At 33.9% G+C, this 23,729-nt stretch overlaps 2 protein-coding genes across 2 annotated transcripts; both read left to right on the plus strand.

Annotated features, from left to right (window-relative positions):
• The first annotated feature begins 11,033 nt into the window (after positions 1–11,033).
• LOC130947345 (uncharacterized) lies at positions 11,034–14,432 on the plus strand. The gene is made up of 2 exons (XM_057876022.1): positions 11,034–11,166; positions 11,597–14,432. Exon 2 carries the CDS (start codon positions 11,671–11,673, stop codon positions 13,966–13,968), a length of 2,298 nt encoding a protein of 765 aa, XP_057732005.1. The 5' UTR covers positions 11,034–11,166; positions 11,597–11,670; the 3' UTR covers positions 13,969–14,432.
• Positions 14,433–17,274: 2,842 nt separating this feature from the next.
• LOC130947677 (F-box/LRR-repeat protein At3g48880) lies at positions 17,275–20,302 on the plus strand. The gene is made up of 3 exons (XM_057876379.1): positions 17,275–17,457; positions 18,713–19,107; positions 19,521–20,302. Exons 2-3 carry the CDS (start codon positions 18,749–18,751, stop codon positions 20,077–20,079), a joined length of 918 nt encoding a protein of 305 aa, XP_057732362.1. The 5' UTR covers positions 17,275–17,457; positions 18,713–18,748; the 3' UTR covers positions 20,080–20,302.
• The last annotated feature ends 3,427 nt before the right edge of the window (positions 20,303–23,729 follow it).

Consider the following 23,729-nt stretch of genomic DNA (forward strand, 5'->3'; position numbering starts at 1 on the left):
AATTCGAATCATACTGATTCGAATTACACCCATACACTAGCACACACTAATTCGAATCACCCTGATTCGAATTACACACACTAATTTGAAACAGTGTCATTTGAACTAGTCCAGAATTTCGTGCCCAAAGTAATTCGAAACAGGCTGTTTCAAATTACCCCCTATTTTCCCTATATAAAGAATTCGAAGTAACATCATTCGATCCACTATTTTAAATTCATTCCCCACTAAATCCCAGAGAAAACGACCTAGTACGACTCCAACAAAGGCTTGAGCAAAATATTTAGCCGATGGGGGATAATCCGGACCAACTTTATCGTTTGGATGGAGTAGCCCATATAGCTGGTGTTATCAATGAAGAGATTAGTGCGAACTTGTTCTTTTAAAATAGAAGTGAATAAGTTATTTTTTTATATATATTTTTACCTTTGGTGTGTTAGAATGGTAGTTATTATGTACCGTTGCTAAGTTAGTAGTGGTTTTGTTAGTAAATGATGTTAGTGGTTTTGTTAGTGATTTTGATAGTGAATGATGTTAGTGGTTTTGTTAGTGGTTTTGTTAGTGAATGATGTTAGTGATTTTTATATTCTGGTACATTCTGTTTGCAGCTCCAGCAATGTATTTTAAACATGCAACGGCAGCAGAGTATGCGTCTGGACCAGAGGTACGTTCTGTACTTGCAGATGGCCGGCTTATACCATCTTGTGAGGCTGAACGAGAGATGGTTCAGACTGGATGAGTCCCTGGTCAATGCGTTTGTTGAGCGCTGGCGTCCGAAGACGCACACGCACTACAACAAATAAGGGTTTTCACAACGGTCAAAAACTGTTGCCTTAGACTGAAAAACCGTTCCTAAAACTTTAGGCAACGCTTTGGCAACGGTTTTTGACCTGTGGTATATGCGGCCGTTGCCAATGATCAAAGGCAACGGTTTTTTACTTAAGGCAACGATAACAAAAAAACCGTTGCCAAAATTATTGTCATAGACAACGGTTTTGAAAGAAAATTTTAAACAACGGTTTCGAACCGTTACTCGATAAGCAACGGTTTTAAACTGTTCTCTTTCATGATCCAACGGTTTAAAACCATAACTGAATAGGCAACGGTTTTAAACTGTTGTAGTTTTATTATTTACAAAGCCAACGGTTTTAAAGCGTTACCGTTGGTGTCATTTTTTGGCAACAGTTTAATACCATTACCATTTTATAGTCTTCTAAGACAACGGTTTTAAAGCGTTATCATTGGTGTCGTTTTTGGCAACGGCTTTAATTTCAATTTTTTTAATTATTTAGTGTCAATAAACTATTTGAATAAAGTCACTAAAGAAAAATAATTAAACATTTCCATCAAATTTGACTTATAAAAATTGTTGTAAGATCCACAATCACATATTATTTGCTAATAAGAATAAAATGTGTACATTTCCTTAAATTTCTAAAGAAACAAGACTAATATTCTCACTTGAACATATTCCCAAATAGCTTCTTTATCTTTAATCCCCTTTCAGTTTGTGAAAATTAATGGACAAACATCTGAATTCCTTGCCACTATGCCCAATTTGCTCAAGTTGTTTACAGCTTCATCAGTAGGACCAATTCCCTCTCCTTCAATATTTAGAGTAATTTCTTCTCTATCTTCCAACTATCTTGCATGAATCTTCAACCATTGTGTAGGTCCTCATGTTTTCTTCACGGTTATCTCTATACAAAGAGACTAATTAAAATTACCATAATATATTCAAAGAGATTAAAACATTAATATTTTTAGCATTATATACCATCCCTCTTATCGATTTATATATATATTTAATTGAAAAAAAAACAGCTTCATCCATTTAGCCAGATGAATAAAATTCTATAATTTCACTATTGCTAATGATTTATTCCAGCTGCGTAGAGAGAGTTATTTATAGAAAAATCACAGCAATTACAACTCAATGACATAGAGAGAGTTATTTATAGCCTAGTGCACCAAGTAAAAGTCACAGACTCTCACAACTGCTATAAGAAAACTAACTACTTAACACTTGAGTCTTGATTTTTTTGTTCGGGTTTTGCTATTTAACTTGAGTCTTGATTTTATTGAAAGCCTAGCTCAAATTAATCAATTCAAGTAAATTAATCATGCTTATTAATGAAAATAACAAAATGCCATGTCCTCACATACAACCATTTTCATCATCATGCTCACCGAACACTCTTTTTCAACCCCCGCCCTGCCGCCCCCACCAATTAATAGATCCAATAAATTATTTATTAAAATATATTCCTATTATACAAAGAAGTCATCATATATAAATCTTTCACAGCAGTAAATTTAAAGAGAAATGATGTCATAAAATGTTTTTAAGGAGACCAAAAATTTACCTTTCATAGTATTGTCTATGACCTCAGCCTCAGTTGAATTAATATAATTCTCTTCTATATTATCTCCTTCATTCTCATCCAATTGTTCTTTACCTGTAGTGTAACTCAATTATAGAAGATTTAAATTTTGGATTCATTATGATTCAATATGATTAAAAAAAAATTTCAAATAGTAAAGACTATGATAGAGAATATAAAAAAATAAATAAATACGTTAAAACTTAAAATATAAATGCTAGAAAAAGCTATGAAAGTACTAGTTTTTGAAGAAGATAAAAAGTATATACCAAGTCAGTTTATGACTATTAAAGCCAAGACTTATTACGTACTCATCTTTTCATATATTCCTGAGTGTGGTATCTATATCCTTCTCACAGTAAATAATCCAAAAGAAAAAAGATACCATTTGATTTCTCTGCAACACTCATCAAGAACTAAGAGTTAGTTATAGCATTTCCCAAGGCATCTCTTGCACACTGCTACCTCTGATATCAAGGTAACGCAAGCTTATCAAATCACATATGAATCTGGTAGTGTCTGCAATGGAGTGTTAGAAAGGTCAAGAAAACACAGATGAATCAGTTTTCCAATACTCTTATCCTATTCTGACCAAAATCAGAATAGCAATATACCAAATCAATATTAAAATCAAAATAGCATTTCCAGAGAACCAATTTCCAAATCAAAATCAAACAGCATTATACTAAATCAATATAACATTAATATTAAAATCAAAACAAAACCAGAACAATATTTTCAGAGACTTAATTACCAAATCAAAATCATAACACTATTATAACATATTAATATTAAAATTAAAACAAAATCAAAGCAGCATTGACAGAGAATCAGTTACATACTAAATCAATATTAAAATCAAAATAAAATCACAATAGCATTTCCAAATAATAATTTAGTGAACAAAAGCAACAGCAAAAGATTAGCAAGTCCCACATTCCCATACTTTATTCCGCTCCCTAATCGCAACACCATAATCAGTTAATCACGTCTCATCTCATAATCCAAACTCTAATCACTATTCAAAGGACTGAAACAAACACAAGCAGAAACTCACACACCGCTTTCCTTTCTTCTTCTTAACTTCAACAAAAATGGCCAACAACCAAACACGTCCTAACTAAACAAAAGAAAATCAGAAAAAGACCACTTACCACAGCTGACAACCCACAATCAGCCAAGGCAGTGAAGCAGAAGCAGTGAGGTAGAAGCAGTGAAGCAGAATTAAATATAATACTAAGTTCTCCTTCACCTTCATAATGATTTTCCAGTGAACAAAAAAGTTAGCAAATTAAATATAATACTAAGCCTAATGCTAATAATGTTTACTAATAGAGAGAGGGGACGAGGAAAACAAAAGATAACTATTAGGATAAAATTTGTGGAAAGAAGACTAAATAAAATATTTAAACAATTCGGCTACCTGGTGTTTCTCAGAGCGGTACCGCACTTGTCTGCAACTACTGCAAAGTTTATCTCCTTTCCATGTTCCACACCAATTGCAAAAAGCAGAAAAAGATTCCCATCTTTTAATAAGATGTGCCTAATCAATAGAAGTACTAATACACCAATCTTAATGTGAAAACAGGTCATATATTAGTCATATACAAAGCAAAAATAATAGTAGAAATAATGCACAGTATAGCAACAATAAAAATATAATGTAAGAGCAGCTTGTTTAGGGTATCAAATTAAGTCTGACATTGAAATATAGCAAAAGCATAGTGCTACAAAATCAAAAAGATGGATTGCATGTACTCATGAACTCTATAACTCATGCATAACTCTAGAATGCTACTCCTCATAAGGAAATAGTCACCAGTTATAATCCATCTCCATGTTTACAGTATCTTTAGGGTGGTGAAGTGTGATAATCCATCTCTATGTTTACAGGGAGTGTCATAAATCTTAATTTACATAAAAGTTGCATCACTCAATCACCTAGAATATTATCACTGAGAGAACCCATCATTTAAACTCAGAGAAGCAGTGACCAAAACAGGCAGCATTATACCAAATCAAAATTCAAATCAAAACAGAAAACAAATCAATTAAACTCCAACAACAGTGACCATGGTTGCAGCAAAATGGAGAATTCAAACACAATGGAATCAAAAACAGAAATGAGTTCAATGGAATTCAAAACAGAGATGGCTTACAATAAAAGAACGAAGCAGCAGCAACAGGAGAGGCAGCCCCCTTCTCTCCGGTCCGTGATTCCGGCGACCAGAGGCACGGCGGTACGGTGTGTTCTCCAGTGACAATCGACGGCGGCAGCGGCTCCTCTTTTGGTGGCGACAAGCATGAACGGCGGCTCCTCTCCACGGCCTCGGCGACGGACCTTCGACGGCAACAGTGGAGATCAGACGCGACGGAGCTGGCAGCACAGGCGGCGTCTTTTTTCTCCCCTACGAGCTTCCTTCCTCACGCATCTCTTCTCCCTCGCACCAGCAATGACATCATGGCAGCGGCGGTGTGACGGGTTCGACGGAGGCACATCGACGGTGACGCGCGGTGCGGCTTCGACGGCGTTCGGCTCCTCGGCAGCTTCAGATCTGACGGTGACGTGACCTCCTTCGGCGGCGTGAAGGCATGGCGGCGCGGAATAGAGCCTCCCTCCTTCCCTAGTTCTCGCGTTCTCTTCTCCCTCACGTCAGACTCTCTCTCTTTCTCGGTCACTCCTCCACCTCCACTCTACGGCGACGGCGACGGCGACGACGGTGGAACCCTTGCTGGCGCCGTCCCTTCCATCTCTTCCCTCTCTTCTTCTCTGTTTCTTCGCCCTTCTGGTTTCCCCCCTTCGAGCTCCCCTTTCTCTTGTTTCTTTTCTTTTTTTTTTTTTAAGTTTATGTATGGTTAATTTGGAAATTAGGTTATAGAGTTAGGGTTAAGAAAAAAAAAATTAAAGATAATATGAAGATTTTAATAAAATTATAAAGTAAAATATTTATTCAATGGATAATAAAATTATTTTAATTTTATTTCTTTATATTATTATTAATATTTGTTATATATTTATAATAAAAATATATAATATTTATTATAAATTTATTTTAACTTTATGTTTTCAAAATATAATTTTTTATATATTTATAATAATAATAATATATAATATTTATTATAAATTTATTTTAATTTTATTTATTTAAAAATAATATTTATTATAGCAATAATTTTTGAGTATTTTATAAATTTAGTATTTATAGAAAAAATAGTTTAAATTTATATGATTATTTAAAATTATTTTTATTGGTATTGTTTAATTTGTATAATTACTTAAATAATATTAAAAAATGGTTGTTTCATAAATAATTGTTGTAATGATTGTAAAACCGTTCTTTAAAATAGTCAAAGAGAATGGTTTTATTTTGTTACTATAGCGTAATGAAAAAATGAATTTCAACAGCAACACTGTAAAAACCGTTGTTTAAGACCATCTAATAGAATGATTTTAAAGTGTAGCATTTCAGCAACGGTTTTAATGTGTTTCTTTTGTACAATTCTTTAAACAACAATAAAAAACCGTTGCTTAAATGCAAATCATGGTAACGGTTATAAAACCGTTCTTTAAAATAGTCAAAGAGAACGGTTTTAATTTGTTGCTGTAAATTGATGAAAAATTGAATTCAACAGTAACACTTTAAAAAACCGTTGTCTAAACTTATCTAAGAGAACGGTTTTAAGGCGTTGCAAAATTTGGCGTTGCTAAAGGCCATATTTGTTGTAGTGACGTTTCATATGCCGTTCAGGGAGTGCACAATTACACTGCAAGACGTGGCGTACCAGTTAGGATTGTCGATCAATGGACATTATGTTAGTGGTTGCCTGACAGATTTTCAGACGTACATCCAGGGTGGTCGGCCAGCTTAGGTGTGGTTCCAGGAGTTGTTGGGTGTGTTACCTCCTGCGAACCAAATCCAGAAGTTTGCAGTGAACTGCAGCTGGTTCCAGAAGACATTTGGAGAGCTTCTAGAGGGAACCGATGAGCCCACAGTTAGGAGGTATGCCCGAGCCTATATCATAATGCTGTTAGGGACTCAGCTATTTGCCGATAAGTCCGGCAACCGCATTCACATTAGGTGGCTCCCATACGTAGCTAGGCTTAAGGATATGGGTGGGTACAGTTGGGGATCAGCTGCTGTCTTGTGGTTATACCGGTGCATGTGCCACGTGGCAAACAGACATGTGGTCAAGTTAGCCGGACCGTTACAGTTACTTCAGTCATGAATCTTCTGACGGTTTTCTAGATCTACACCCGTTGGATATGATACGTTCAGCTGGCCTTTGGCCTTGAGGTACTATTAATTTTTTCTATCGTCTGCTATTATTTTATTATATCTACGTTTATACTGTTATATTACTTGGTGTTATTTTCATTTCGTGATAACATGGTCGTGGGTTGCAGGTGGTCAGGTCACAATCCTATAGCAAGCGAAAAGGGACCTCGAGTTGCGATGTGGAGGTTCAGGATAGACCTCTTACAGGCTGGGGACGTAAATATCTGAATCACTCCTTTTGATTATAATCTCTTTTAGATTAGCAAGTGTGCATGGCTAAACGATGATGATTTGTATTCGCAGTTTATTTGAATGCCGTATAGCTCTCGTGACGTTCTTCAGGTTGGGCATCCGGAGATATTGGAGCCTCGGCATACGGCGTTATAGAGGTGTATGACAGCGCTGATATATTTTGCCGTCATAGAGTGGTACTAGATAGATTGGGTGCTACCGCAGTTTGGTGGAGTACAGCCCCGACCCCAGCCCGCTCTCGACATCGACTTCTTGATGTCGAAGGATGACAAAGTGGTGATTGTTGGTTCTCGTACAGCTTGCAGTTCTGGCACCTTCATTGAGAGAGCCGAGCGGATCATGTGCTTCGGTTTGATGTTGTACTAGACCCGGGTCCTTCACATGATTTTCTGGATTGGTGGGTCCAGCATGGTAATAGATTCCTGTCACCTAAGCTGTATCTCGGTGACCCCAGAGACATACCTATTCCGGTCGAGGCGATACAGCGAGGTGCTGGACGAGTGCCTGACATGGATCGGGTGGATGATGTTCCGGATAGGCGTCGTGTTGAGAGGAGATCTCGTGTTGGGACATGTAGGAGCTAGCGTGAGTGGAGGTGGCTTGATCAGGCCATGGCGGAGGGAGAAGCTAGAGGGAGGGTGGTGATAGACGACGGAGACGTCGTGGACGACGCAGAGTTTGTGCTGGACATGACGACGACGGCTGCCATGACGAGGATGACGACGCTGGAGATCATGATGGGGCTGGTGGTGGAGACAACGGAAGGTATGATGGTGGAGGAGCGGTGGGATGTCGAGTGGACTAGGAGGCGGTACCCCTGGCAGAGGTGGTCGAGGAGCTCATGGTGGAGATTGGTATGGCTTTGGTGCGGGCGACGACTTGGGTGATGGTGGCCGGGGAGATAGAGGAGGGCCTTTTGGCGATTACTTTGTTGGTGTCTCCAGCGACGACCAGACACTTTATGACAGTCAGACATGGGTTAGTCCAGAGCAGCTTATGTCAGACTTGTTGTCCAGTGATTGTCTTGATGCGGACTCTGGAGGATCACACTTTCTGGAGGAGATCAGTGCCATCATGCAGGAGGATGATGCAGCACGTCGGAGGACATATGCCATCGGAACGCAGGCACACCTAGATGTGGACCTGAACGAGAATATTTGATTCCATACATAAAAAAAAAAGCTAACAAAATATTTAATTACGAGACTTTTTCAAAATATTCATGAACTATCAAGAATGGACGGAAGAGTATTGTACGAAATTCAAATTGATAGCTCATAAATATTTTGAAAAAGTCTCGTAATTAAATATTTTGTTAGCTTTATTTTTAATTCATGGAATAAAATATATATTTTTTAATTTTTAAATTATTAATTTTTTTAATAAATTTATTTAAATTATGTCACTCTAATTCAAACTATCCTAACACTATATGCATGTGTAATTCGAATCAATCTGATTCGAACTACCTTAACACTCATGCATGTATAATTCGAATCAAGCTGATTCGAACTACCCTAAGACCACATACATGCATAATTCGAATTACGGTTGATTTTTCTAATTCGAATGGAACTCATTCGAATTATATAAGAAGATGGTTTTAGATGATTTAGGTAACATTTTTTAATTTGATAGAATCATGTAATTTTATCTTTTATTTGGCTTAATTGTGTATTTTACCCCAAAAAACGACAAAAGATTCATCGAGGGCAGATTAGTCATTTCGTGGGGTGCAAAAATTTTCCTTTTTTATCACCTAAAATTTAAACCAATCATGAATTAACTTCAAAGGTTCTCTTTTGAATGAAAACTAGTGTATGTTCCCGTATCTTGTACGGAATAATACATAAAATTATATAAAAATTTTTATTAAAAATTAAATAATATATAGTAATTATTATTATAAATATTTTACAAAGTTATAATTAAAATCAAATTCTCAAAATTTTTAATATTAAAATATTAAAAATAATTAGTATTTGTCTTAATCAATTTGAGTTTATTAAGTGATCATCTCACTCATCCGTTTAAACAACTATTAGGAGTTAGAATCTCGCTTTGTGTATATAGCAATTCATTGGCTAGCGATAAACCCTTAATAAATGGAGTATCAATACGTGGTTAGACTTGGCAGGAGTTTTCGAATATGCGGATACCCGACCCGTCCATACCCGGATGGATATGGCAATAACTTGACCAAAATCGGGGCAGATTTTGCTCAGAATAGGGCATGGTCGGGTTTAGGGTAAACCCACCCAGATATATACATATAAACACTTTTTAGGAATTAGGATTTGCCTCGCATCACAAATTCAGTGATTCATAGCTCCAGTCTATACTCTATAGCCATGCAAGATAAACTCAGTCATCATCACCTAGAATCTTCTTTTTCTCGGCTTCTTCACAAAAAACAGCATAGCTCCCGTCATCGTTGTTGCTGAGCCCATGGCCACCTACCCCTTCACAGCTCCCATCTTCCTTCACAGTCAGGGACGAACCCACGTTTAATATAGATGGGGCATTTGCCCCCACAAAATTTGTTTAAAAAAAATAATACTTATATACATATATACCACTTATTATATTATATTTGTCTCAAAATAAAATATAAATAGTTCTTTTGTATTTTATGTTAAAAAATATTTTGTTAAACTTAACACATAATAATAATTATATTGTTAAATTTGATTTAGTAAGAAAAATAAATAAATAAACTCAAAAAATAGTGATAATTAATTTTATTATATTAGTTAATTAATTAATAATTAAATTAAAATTTAGTTTTCTAATTAAATACAACTTAAATTATTAGTAATTTTTTAATAACTGTTTAAGATAAAAAAATATATTATCTATATATTAATATACAGTAACAATTTTGGTTAAAAAATTTATTTATACTATAAAAATTATAATAAGTAAATTTGACAATTATTATAAGTAAAATTTATCTATAAAATTTTGTACCGAAAAATGAATTTAATTTTAGACTTTAGTATATTAATAATATAAAATATTTTATATAATCATTCAATTCAATTAGATTTATCTATTTAGATCATTATTGAAAAATAAATTTAAGATACCGACATACAATTACTTTAAATTAAGCAACAATTATCAATACTATATAAGGGACACACTATTTCACTAATAAGAGTTATTGCCATAAGAAATAATTTTCTAATTTTCTATATTAATATTGAAAGGTTTATATAATACTATATAATAATGTTATCATTATCAATACTATATGATATAAAAAAATTATCGTGCCAATATAATATTATCAATATTATATAAATCATTTTTGTATTTATTTTTCTGTGCGTATATAATATTTAATTAACACATTAAGACATATATAATATAAAGTGATTTACAAATTATTTTATTGAATATTATAAATTAGAGTGATTTATAAATTATTATTAATTCGTATATAATGTATAATTAAATTTAATGAATTCAATTAGAATAAATAACAAATTATTTATTTTATTTTAGATTTTATAAATGAATAAATTAATTAACTAATATAATAAATTACAACTAATGTAGTAAAATTAATCAAGTAATATATATTATAATAAGTTATATTTATATTTAAATATTTAATCAAATTAATTAGCTGATATAATTAAGTCATGGTAATAAATTGTATTGAATGAGTTAAAATAATTAAATCGGGAAATACTCTCCGGAGTATGCCACGTCAGCTTCACGCAGAAATCCGATTTTTATATAATAGAATAGATAGATAACACTTTTCATTTTGATATGGAAGTAATGGTGTATGGCATAGTTATGGGGATATATGGTATTTTATCAGGCTGTGATGACTGCGACAAATAAATCGGACGGTCCGATAGAGGGAGAGTAATGAGACAGTCCGATTACAGTAATTGGAGAATCCGATTTATATACTCTGAATTTTTTAAATTTTATAATCATAAATCGAAAGGTCTAATTTATATACTCTAAATTTTTTTAATTTTTTAAAAACAAATTGAATATATTTTAAAAAACACCAAAAATTATAATATTAAAATATATCACTCATTTTAGCCTGAAAATAAATAAATAAATTCAACTTTGATTGATAACGAAAGAGGGATTTTTGCTTAGCATAGCTTCATCGAGTCGATCATTTCTGACGGGTTTCACGCATATTACCGCTTTGGAGCAGCTTACTCAGAGATTCAGATGCACATAACATCTCCGCATTCTGAAGAACAAGCACGTGAAAGGTTTGGGGCTTCATATTTATTCATACAAAATTATCCCCATAACAAAACTTACCAATATGTTTTTACCCCTTTTACTGATTCTGGGTTTTGATCAGAATTCATCCTTTACTGCCCTCCATATTCATATTATGAACTGGTTTCTTGGCTTCGGATGCAACTATGGTTACTTGTAAAGAAAAAAAGAGTTTAGTCGTGGCTCTGAATTTTTAACAGAATGCTTTTCATTTGTTAAGTTAGCTTTCCTTTACAACCTTCAATTTGGGACTTGTCTTCAATTGTTAGAAGTGCATTATGATACAAAGCTTTGACCTTTCTCCATTTCTAGAATAGTTCATATAAAGTGGAAATGTAAGGAGTTGTTTTGCTTTATGCTCTAATTGCAATTTCAGATTGTTGGAGTGGTAATGAACTTGCTAAGTTCTTGTTTCAGAGTTTTGGCATTGCATTAAGGACCATTCTGAGGTTTGTTTCTGCCTGTAATATGTGAAGAAGTACCAAAGTATAATGCCAAATAAGTTAAGCAACAGCTTGAATGACATTAATAAAAGAACAAAGAAGGAATCATGCATTGAGAAATTGGAGAAACACATTGTTCAGAATCCTTCGGACAGGGTTGGCAACTCAATGGCTCAATTTGAAGACCTCCCAGAAGAAGATCCGGAAGAGGAGGAATTGTGTGAGGAGCTAGAGGAAGATCCAGAGGAGGAATCGGCTGAGGAAGTAGAGGATGATCCACACAAGGAATCAGCTGAGGAACTGGAGGAAGATCCAGAGGAGGAATTAGTTGAGGAAGATCCAGAAGAGGAATCAACTGAGGAAGTAGAGGAAGATCCAAACGAGGAATCAGCCAAGGAACTGGAGCAAGATCCCCAGCAGGAATCAGCTGAGGAACTGGAGGAAGATCAAGAGGAAGAATCAGCTGAGGAACTGGAGGAAGATGTACAGGAGGAATCAGCCAAGGAACTGGAGGAAGATCCAGAGGAGGAATCAGTTGAAGAAGTAGAGGAAGATGTACAGGAGGAATCAGCCAAGGAACTGGAGGAAGATCCTGAGGAGGAATCAGTTGAAGAAGTAGAGGAAGATGTACAGGAGGAATCAGCCGAGGAACTGGAGGAAGATCCCGAGGAGGAATCAGCTGAGGAACTGGAGAAAGATCCAGAGGAGGAATCAACTGAGGAACTAGAGGAAGATCCTGAAGAGGATCTAGTAGTAAACATCAAGTGGGAGGGTGCATCATGTAATGAAGTTCCATTATTATCCCAGGCATCGTATCAATCACCGAAGAAATGCAAGCAGGAGGGAATGCAAAGCCAAAATTTAGAGCCAGAAGCTTCTCGACTGGAACTCAGTAGTGACAAGTCGATTTCTGTGGCAACTACCGATAAAGTTGGTTCCAAAGAAGAAGTTTCAGGAAGGTCGGCAAAACAAAGGCGTAGTAGATGGGAACCACAACCTCGTGGAGATGGAACGAATGATGATCTGACTTGCAAAAGGAGGAAAACCAGGTGGTCTAGTGAAGAAACTCAAATGAAAATGCTGGGTCCACTTCAGCTGCCTAACTTAAATATCATATCTAAGTTGATGACATTAAACCCGGATTTTAACCCTCCTCCTGAATACAAGCCCCCAAAGCTCTTCAAAAAGCTTTACATACCAGTGAAAGAACATCCAGAGTACAATTTCATTGGACTTATTATTGGTCCTCGTGGAAACACACAGAAGAAGATGGAAAAAGAATCTGGGGCTACGATTCTTCTAAGAGGTAAAGGCTCCTCAAAAGCAACTAGCAAATGTGACTCTGAGGAAGAAGATTTACATGTTTTAATAGAAGCTGACAACCAAAAATCACTGGATGCAGCAGTTGGCATGGTTGAAAAACTGCTAATTCCAGTTGAAGAAGGACAAAATGAGCACAAGCGCGAACAGTTAAAGGAGCTGGCTCAACTGAAAGCAACACGGAGAGATGAAAATGTGTGCAGTGTGTGTGGTGATAAGGGACACAGACATTATGCATGCCCTAACCTTAGTTCAACTTTTAATTTCGATTTATTTGACACTGGTTGTAGCAGCAGCATTTCAATCCCAACTTATCCTGCTACTGCATTGTTTCCACCAAACAGTAACTTTCCATGCGGATCTGGAACAAGTCTTAATTCAGTGCAGAATAGACAAATAAGGCCTGGAAAGGAAATAAACGACAAAAACCTTTATGTTGGTTATTTGCCGCCATCAATTGACAATAATAGATTGACTGAGCTGTTCTCCCCATTTGGTAAGATCACTGAAGCTGATGTTATTAAGGATCGAACCACTGGCATCAGTAAAGGTTATGGCTTTGTCAAATTTGAAGATTCCCAGGATGCAGCTTTAGCTATAATGCATCTAAATGGTTTCAGAATTGATGGAAAGTTTTTGAAAGTGAGGATAGCCGGACTGCAGGCAAATAATGAAACCCCAAGTCTAAACCCTATTCCTCAGATACCATTGCCTGCAACTTTCTCCACAAATGTCATTCACCAAACGAATCTTTCTGATCCATTACATTTCATGCTGCCAGAATACCAATCTTCATTTCATGATAGCAGTAGCACAAATATGTTTTCATGTAATATCAACTCAGAGGATGGTGATCCTCTGAAGGTAAATGCTTTGCCCTTTACTCCTCCAAGAAACACTTTGATCACTCACCATCCAGGTTATTCTGGCAACTTTTCAGATCAAAGTTTGTTCTCATCAAAAGATTCAACCGAACATTTTCCTGGTGATCCAGGCAATCTTGGTAATTTCAGTCCTTTCTTATGATACCAACATTTAAAAGAGCTACAGTTTCCAATACTTATCAACATTAATCTTATTCCTTCATTGCACAACATGGACTCACTTGAAAGGGTGTACAGATATGCATGAGTTTGTTGTTCTCTAGTTACCTTTTGTAATTAGAAATTCTATTTTCTATTCAGCAACCCTTTGAAGTGTTGAATTGATAAGGCTGTTAAATAAAAATGTTAGTAGGTAAAGTGTCTCTTTCCCCAAAGAGTAATTGATTGAAAGGGTTAGCAGTAACTAACGCAACACTGCAAAAGCAAGCTGTATCTGCGAAGTGCAAAGCACCTCATCTATCTCGTGAGGTGACAATGAACAAATCACGCTTAATAAGAAGGTTGATTAATGTTAGTGGTTAATGAACTTTAATTCTTTAGAGTTACAGGGTGAATTTGTATTGAGTACAAAACTCTTCTGATTTCCAGTTTCATTTTGGAAAGTGTTAGTTTAATATATTTGTCATTCTCATATTTTAGTATAATATTTATTGAGCGGTATTTAGTTGTCATTCTCATGTTTTAGTATAATATTTATTGAGCAGATTTTTAGTTTTATTCTCCAGACAATATTAAACATAATTAATAATAAAAAATTGTATTATAAAATGATTATTAAATAAGGGTATTTAATAACAACTTTGTAATCAATTACTGGTTTCATGTTAGGTGGTTAGTGTAAATATTATGAATGCAGTAGCGGAACTTGAAACAAAATTTTGGGGGCCATATAGAAGATAATTGTCAAAATATTTTTGATATGGACCCATTTAAGATAAGTTCATCTAATCTCATCTCTCTGATTTGAGTCATATTGTCAAATTTAAAGCTCTTTTTCAATGTCTTGTTTCAAAAAATTAATGTCAAACTCAATTACTTATCAGATGTAACTTTTTGAACTTTTGAAGGTTGTATCTCACTTTTTTCATGATTCATTAAAGTAGAAGAACTATCTACAGTATTAATATTGTAAAAATTATATGTTCTCTATCTTAAATATTAGCCTTCCTCTTAAAAAATGCATTAATTCTTTAATTTTTTATTATTATTTTATATAAAATTTAAATATATATCTTGTAAAATATGTAAAAAAGAAGTTAGAAGAACAAATATTAAAATTTATAATATTTATTAATTTTTTATCAATTTATACAAATACAATAATATTAATACTTATTGAATATTCTATTTTTTTTATCATATAAAAAATTAAATTACATAAATAGTAAAATATAAAATAATATTAAATTAAATAAATAAAAATATCTAATTTTTTATATTTAAACTTAAAGATAGAGAGAGTATTGCTTATTGAACTTATTGAGTATTTTAAGTTATAGTAATTATTTTTTATCTTTTAAAAAAGTATTACTAATTTTTTTATAAAAAATTTGGGAGGACCATAGCTCCTCTTGTCTGAACTAAACTCCGCCATTATATGAATGTAAAGATAATTAAAATATTATTTTATTATTTTACTACCATCTTCACTTAAAAAAAAATTTTTCAACTATAAAGTAACAGATATTATAAACCCAGAATAATAATATAGTCATACAAATTCTTCATCTTCTTCAGCATTAAGAGAACAAAGTGGAAAAAAATTGGGGATGAATTCGTTTATCTTGATTTATAATGTAATATTTTATTATTTATCTTTATAGAATCATCTTGTTTGGCCCAGTTTAAAAGTGTAAGAGAGTAGAGACGATGTCTATATCTTTACCTCAGAGGGCAATATTTTCTGTGGTTATCATTAATCATTATCTCATTCTAAATTAAGAGTTTGCGAACCATTCTAAAGGAGTTTAGGTATCTTTGTTCCACGTGTTTATTTCTGATATGTTAGTAATACAGTAATACTGTCTGGCCTAAGAAAGGGAGCTGACTTTTGTTTTTGTTTCAAGTTATTTTATATATCTTTATTATTGTTGTTGTTATTATTATATTATCATCTCATGTTTTAAAATTTCTATTTCTTTGTATAACTTATTTATTAGCAATTTAGCATACATGTCAAATATACATATTTAATGATTTTTCCCTCATCATATGGGAAGGGAGAGGGAATTATAGAGTTTTATTTTGTCATAAAAATAAATATTATGATGATTGATGACTCAATTTTTAGAATTGGATTTAGGATAAAGCTCAAAAACATCTCTTGAGACCACCGAACTAAATCAATATTGAATCATTTTTAAATTTGGCACGAAATACACTTTTTTTTTTAATATTTCCTGCCTTACACTATGTGATACTATACTTACCTTAAGTATACATACTACTCCACCACCATTTATTTAGAATTTTAGATCATTGTCAAATTAAAAATTCACCTTTAATCCCTCAAAAGCCAAAATCTAAGTCAACTTAAAATCTAGATTAGCACTTCGTTAACAAATACTAACATTAAAAACTGCTAATGTACTCTTCTATTAACCCATTTTCCTCTCTCAAAATTTTCATTTTCTCAATAAATTTTATTTTTTTCAGAAATAATGAGATAAATTCCTAATGTGAATATTAATAATATGAGTGAATTTCCGCTAATTATTTTTTATATGCTCATTACAGTTGTGTAATACGTATAAATCAAATTTTGGATGTGTAATGCCTAACTATGGGACTCATAATTGGTTTTAAAGAAATCGTTAGTGTCGATTTGTTTAAAATCGTTACCGACGATTTAAGTGAAGAGAAACAATAATTAAAAAGTTTTGAATCAACAATCAATGGTTAGAATCAACTTAAAAAATGAGGGTAACAATTTTATGATTGTAGAAATTCTGAAAAAAAAAATGTCTTACTTGAAATCGTTAATCTCATTTTCACAATTTTTTTTTGTCTCTTTTTAAAATCGTAAGTTACGATTTTTTATGACATTGAAAATTTTCATATCAGTGCATTACATTAAATTAGTGTAATATTAATGTATTACACTCTTTCTATTGTAATATCAAAAAAATTACCGGTGAATTCCAAACCAAATATTTTATAAGCAGCAGAAATATTTACATCAAAAGTGGAAACAAATCAAATCCAATGAATAACATGTTTCAGCCACCTACCTACCTACCTAACTGGCTACGGTCATCACTTCTCAGTTCTCACGTGAGAGAGAGAGCACTGGCAGGCAACACTTGTCACTCGTATTTCCTGTCAGCCCCAAAACTAACCCGACGTTTCCATGTCAGAAACTAAAAAAGCCAAGCCTCTTTCGGTAAATTTCATCCAGCCCTTCCAATCCGGACTTTATTGCCATTTTGCCATTTTCTATTTTGCAACTCTTCCTCACTTACATGTTTGAATAATATAAATTAGCAAATTACAAAAACCCCCCCAAACAAAAAAGAAAAAAAAGACATGGACACCTCAAAACCTTTGCACTTGTTCATCCTCAACACTGCTACTCAACACGGACGACGACGCCAATCTCATCACCATCGCACACTGCTTCTCTTGTCTCATGGTATGTACTCCCTCTCTCTCTTCTCTTTTCTGCCTATCCAACTACTTATGTCGACGGAAAATTCTTTTAAAGAAAACTGGAGGAAATTGGAGATCTCCATCTAGAATGACCCACCCATAATTGTTTGAACTTCCATGTCTCCTTTTGTTTTCATTTCGAATTCTGGATTTCTTAGATTTGGTTAATCAGAGTAGCGGTGGTGTTTGGTTATGGACTTGTTCTGTTTTGGATTTCCAACTTTTGAGATCTGGTGCAGAGAATCTCAATTGAATGTGGCAGTTGGTATTCTCTTCTTCTTTCTTATCAATTCTTCATTTCTCACTCATTTCATTTTCAATGACTGAAGATGAGGTACTTCTTTTTTCCATAACTAGCCGTATACTCATACCCATACCCATACCAGTTACGGCTTCTCGAAACAGAACAGAACAAAACAAAACAACTCCACCCGATTTGCGAGTTGAGATTGGTCGAGTCAAGGATCTATTTTAATCAGGGGCGAATTTCGATACAAGTTGATTGTGTGATTCAGTGATATCTAACCAGTATCACTTATGCTAATTTCTTGAATAATAACAACCAAAGTTGTCTTGTAATTTGAAATTGTAGATAGAGTGGTTCTTAGGACTTGAGAGTATAATAACAATTAACAGAGCACTTTTTGGATTAAATCCTCCTTTGTGTAAATGAAAAGCTAGTGCCTTGATATGATTCTTAGGAAATGGAATCTACCTACATCTTTCTTAGTTATTATGGTTTGTCCCTTTAGATCTTCTTAGTACATTGCATCCTCTGTTATCTATGAACATTTGTGATATTCGAGGTAGATATTAGCTAAGATTGTGATTTTACATTGGATTGAGGGGGACGCAAACACGTAAAATGTGGACACATAACATGGATCATAAGATCCTCCACAATGACATTTTCATAAATATATATGTCATGCTACTTCATATAAATACATAAATAAATCACAGTTAACCTAATTAAACTTAAACTTAAGATGCATAAATAACATCTGAGCTGTGCCCATGAAGAGGCTACTGCTTATGACCTCACAAAAAGGCATAGCCGTGCCTTTTGCCACCTTTAACTACACTGCCGAAGACAATCAAATATTTGACAATGTGTTGATGCTGTTAATTGCTGTCCCACTTTGTTTATTTATAAATATGTATATTTTCGTTTATATGTTCTCCTATATACTTTTTTAATTTAGTAGTTTGAACTAATTGTTGGTATTTTTTTGTAGATTGAAATTCAGTAAGAATCTTAGGAAATTGGCATAATGGAAGATGGTGATTATAGCATAAGGAGATGGGAGGATCTGGACATAGATATTTTGGTGAAAATTTTTCAGCTGCTCGACATCTTTGAGTTAACGGCTGGCATAGCTCATGTTTGTAGTGCGTGGCGTATGGCTTGCTGCGATCCACTTCTTTGGAAGACACTTGATTTGTCAATGTTAAAATCTAATTTCATCAAGATTCCATTGGAGCCATTTGTTTATGTTGATGGACGGTCTGACAGGAAATTAACCCGCTTATTGAAGATTTCCTTGAGTCTTAGCAGGCAGAGTATAATGACTTTGATATTTCACTTCAACTTGTACGTGAGTGATGAACAGTTGACATACACTGCTGAAAGGTAATTTCAACATTTAAAATCAACATCTCTTTATGTAAACATACAGTTAATATAACCATATAAGTCCATATTCTCTATGGTTGTATATATATGATAATGAATTCTTATAACCTAAAGTTTGATATGCTGACATTTTTTATGAATTGATTGTAAAGCCAACGTTGCTTGATGCTAAAACAATAATTTTTCTTTTCATGAGATTTTCTTGTTTATTCTTTGCCTGCTGTGCTGGAAAGTATCTGAAAAGTAATAAAGTGCTAGCAAAACTTACAAAATAGAATAGCTTACTTCCATTCCCTTTTTTTCTTTTTTGGGGGGGTAGTATTTTCAGTTACCAAACAATGACAGTCCTTCAAAATGGAGAATGCATGTGCGGTTCCCTGTTTAGTTAATTGTCTTGATCCTTTTTGCAGGTGCCCAAAACTCCGACGGCTTGTTCTGCCAGCATGGAACAGAATTAAGAAAACAGGAATGTGCAAGGCTATTCGCGGCTGGAAAGATCTCGAGTCTTTGACAATGCCTAGCATAGCGAATCCCCCATATCTTCTGGAAGAAATCTCAAATCACTGCAAGAACTTCAGTGAACTAAAGATCATGGGGCCATGCGACATTTACTTTGCTTCATCTCTTGTTGCGTTTCTTCCGAAATTGAAAGTCTTGAGCCTTCGATGTTCAATGCTGTATAAGGATGTTCTCATTGAGATCCTAGATCGCTTGCAACATTTAGAAGTGCTCAACATATCACATTGCATCTTGATGGAAGCCGTTCCACCTCCTCAGCATAAAAGAGTTGTCAGAGAAATTGATCAGAGTATCCGACAGAAGGCTTCTCGGCTGCGCGAATTCATCACGTGCATGGACGACAACTGCATCATGTGCAATCGCACAAGAACTGATGAAGGGCTGGTTAGGTGGTACAAGTACGAGGAGGGACTGTGGAAAGCAGATGAGGTCAGGTCCCTTGCACTCTAAGCAGAGACAAAAGTGGTATGTTAATATAGTGAGTGATGCGGTTGTTACAGATGTCTGTAACATTTTCTGTTGTTTAGTATTCTGCTCCCTTAGTTGTAGATGAAATAAACAAAAGCTGAATTGTTAAGATGAATGTGTCGATACCCTCTAGAAGGTGTTAACTGAATATTGTAAGTTTGTAACTGTACATAGGAATAATAAATGTTCAATGCTCTAAGTGTAACTCACGTTGTTAACTATGGCTGATTGAAAATATGGAATGCATGATGTGACCAATGAGTAATATTACACTGGACATAATCCGTTTGGCACTCTTGATTAGTATATGTGGAATCAAGAGACGGGAGCTTCTGAGAGTGATATATTAGATGAGATTTTGCAGCGAGTGGATGGTATCTTTCAATCATGTTCATCAAAGAGAAAACAGATGAGAAATGGATTGGAAAGCACGTGCATCATGTTCATGGAGCTTAAGTTAAAACTTATTAGACTGATCATATAAGATAGTGATAGTCTAATATCGCAATTTCAAAATAAAAATTTTCCCTCCAGAAAAAAAAAAAAAATTGATAATCTGATAACTATATCGACTTTTGACCAACTCCCAAAAACGGCAAAGGTAATATAATAAAGTTAGGTATCCAAATTTTTTTAACCCAAGTATTTAGTTAAATCTCAGTGCGCTTTTTCAAGCATACTTATGTACAAATTGTGCTACTGTTTTCTTTTTCTTTTTCCTATTCTTTCTACTCTTTCTCTTTTTTTATTGTTATTGTCATTTTCTTTTGAGTATTTGTCCATTTTAATTCTCGAAAAATTTTGGACATGACATTTTAGTCCTCAATTAAAATTAATTATTCGATTGATTCTTTATAATTAACTCTGTCAGTCACTTAGGTCTTTTGTTTCATCAACTCTAAGAGAAGACAAAATACAACTCTAACAGAGGACAAAATGATACCTAACGCCCAATGTTCGGAAACGATACTATTCTCCTCCAATTTCTATCATATCTCGCATAACTTTAACAGTCTAATATTACAACCTCAAACTATACAATGCACGCTCTGTAACTTCAATATTCATAAAAAAGAAAAATTATCAACTTGTTCTTAACCAATTCATACTCAGGAAACTAATGACTATGTCTCTCAAGTACTTGTCATCTTCGATAGATCCTATGAATTTAGATAGCGAGTTTGAATGTCTGATTTGTTAAGACCAGTCGTCGTCGTCGTCGCCATCTCCCTCCTCCTCTGCCTTAGCTATCATCTTCATGGACACATTGTCCACCGCTCTGATATCTTCATTCAGTTCATTTTCCGAACCAATGTTCAGCAATCACTTCAGTTTCATATGAGTGGCGATGGCGACATTACTGGCTATACTGATAGCTTGGATGCGAGGTCAAAGCTATCTGTCAGCTTGGACTCCGAGAGAGAAGGAATGAAGCATTCGGGGTCTATTCCAAATAAAAATTTGCATATGATGTCGAAGGAGAATCTTCTCATGATGTCCTAATATCCAACAATTTATATTGCTTGCCGGAGAGTGAAGAAAAGTGTATCCTTGGGGTAGTTGTGGAACTTGGTTTTGAGGATGTGGTGGACGTTGTCGGGAATGGAGGGATGCTATTATCGAGGATGTGAAAGTGGATGCTTCGGGTGAGTGAAGTGCGGAGGAGGTAGATGTACCAGTCATAGAGATTTGAGAAGTGTGTCATCCATGACATGTTAAGATAAGTGCGACACACGTGGCAATTACACCATGACTTGATTTTAGAGCTGAAGAGGAGGAAGAAAAAGATGGAGAAGAAGACTGTGAAGGTGAAGAAGGAGAGTATGAATGTTAGGGTTATACGAGATATGATGGAAATTGGGGAAGAACGGTGTTGTTTCTGAACAGAGGGAGTCAGTGACCATTTTGTCTCCCGTTAGAGTTGCCAGGGACCATTTTGTCTTCCATTAGAGTTGATGGAGCAAAGGACCTAAGTGACTGACAGAATTAATTGTTATGGACCAATCGAGTAATTAATTTAATTGAAAACTAAAGTGTTTGGTCTAAAATTTTCTGGAAACCAAAATGGATAAATACTCTTTTTTTTTCTTCTTGGACAACGTCGTCATCATCGGTCGTCATTATCGTCAACGTCTTGTACTTCTTCAACATCATGTTCTTCTTTTTCAACGTCGTTGTCTTCTTATTCTCTTATTTGATTCCTTCTCCTCGTTCTTTTTTCTTCTCATCCTTCTTCATCATCATCTTTTGGCGTGATTTTCTTGACATTTTTCTCTTATATATATTTAGAAAATTAGAGCACAGAAATTTGGATGTACAACAAAATTTTTTTTAAAAGATTACATGTTTAGAATATTAACACTCAACCAACAAAATATGTATATCACATAACTTTTTGTATACAATACATAAAATTTAGTGCATAGTATAAATTTTTTTAAAAAACTCTACATATCCAAAACATTAATACTCAACTAACAATATACATACAACACAAAAATTTTAGTGTATAATAAAAAATTTTTACTTGCATTACAGAAATATTTGCACAATATAAAAATTTATAAAAGATTATATATTCAGAACATTGATTTATTTAACTAAAAAATTTTATTTACAATAAAAATTTGTGTATTGATTATGTAAAAAATTTTATATTATATGAATAAATTTTTTTATATCAATAAATTTTATATTATATAAGTAAAAATTTTATATTATATGAGTAAAATTTTATATCAATAAATTTTTGTATTATTTAACAAAAATAGATGTACTTAAACAATGCAAAAAAGTCAAAAAAAAAATGATCGTATGCACATAATTTTTTGTTAGACTTATGTAAATTTAGTTAGAGTTGATTAAAAAAACGTTAAATAAATTAAATATAATAATTATCGATTTTTGTAATTTGTAGTATTTTTTATGAAAATACGTAATATGGCACATTTCATTTACAGGACAAATAAATTGACTTTAGCCGTATTTCATTTATACAGTAAACGAAATAAATTTGTAAATGGGCGCTCCTATGACGTGTGTACACGTGTTCTACAACGCTTCTATTTTGTTTACTGTGTAAATGAAATACGACTAAAGTCAATTCGTTTATTCTGTAAACGAAATAGGCTCAGTAACGCCTATTTAAGGGGTTTCGTTCACAGCCATTCAAGAAGTCAAAAGTTACTGTTTATCTTACTTTTTTTTATCCATTTTATCCTTATTTGACCAAACCAGAGGCTCAGTTAAACATTATGGCGAACGATGCAGATATTAATAGGCTGAACGCCACGTGACATGTCGTCGGGACAGAGAACTTTGAGGTTGGCGTTGCTGTTTATTTTATTATTTATTTTTATAGTACTTGAAACAAATTACCATGTTAGCCTTATACGTAGTTGATTGTAGAAGTAATGCCTAAATAGATTCTAGTTATAGCAATATGTACTTGTAAGTAGGTCAAACGTGTTTGTAAGATGTTAGAAGAACTTTGAGTTAGGGATTCGATTGGTGTACCGTATACGCTACTATATTGCATGGTATAATGTATGATAAAATCGAAAACCTTTTACCAATGTAATTTATGTCACCGAAATTTAAACTAAGTACACAAACACATTTAATTATATTAT

This window comes from Arachis stenosperma, chromosome 9 (assembly GCF_014773155.1).
Source record: "Arachis stenosperma cultivar V10309 chromosome 9, arast.V10309.gnm1.PFL2, whole genome shotgun sequence".
Lineage (NCBI taxonomy): Eukaryota > Viridiplantae > Streptophyta > Magnoliopsida > Fabales > Fabaceae > Arachis > Arachis stenosperma.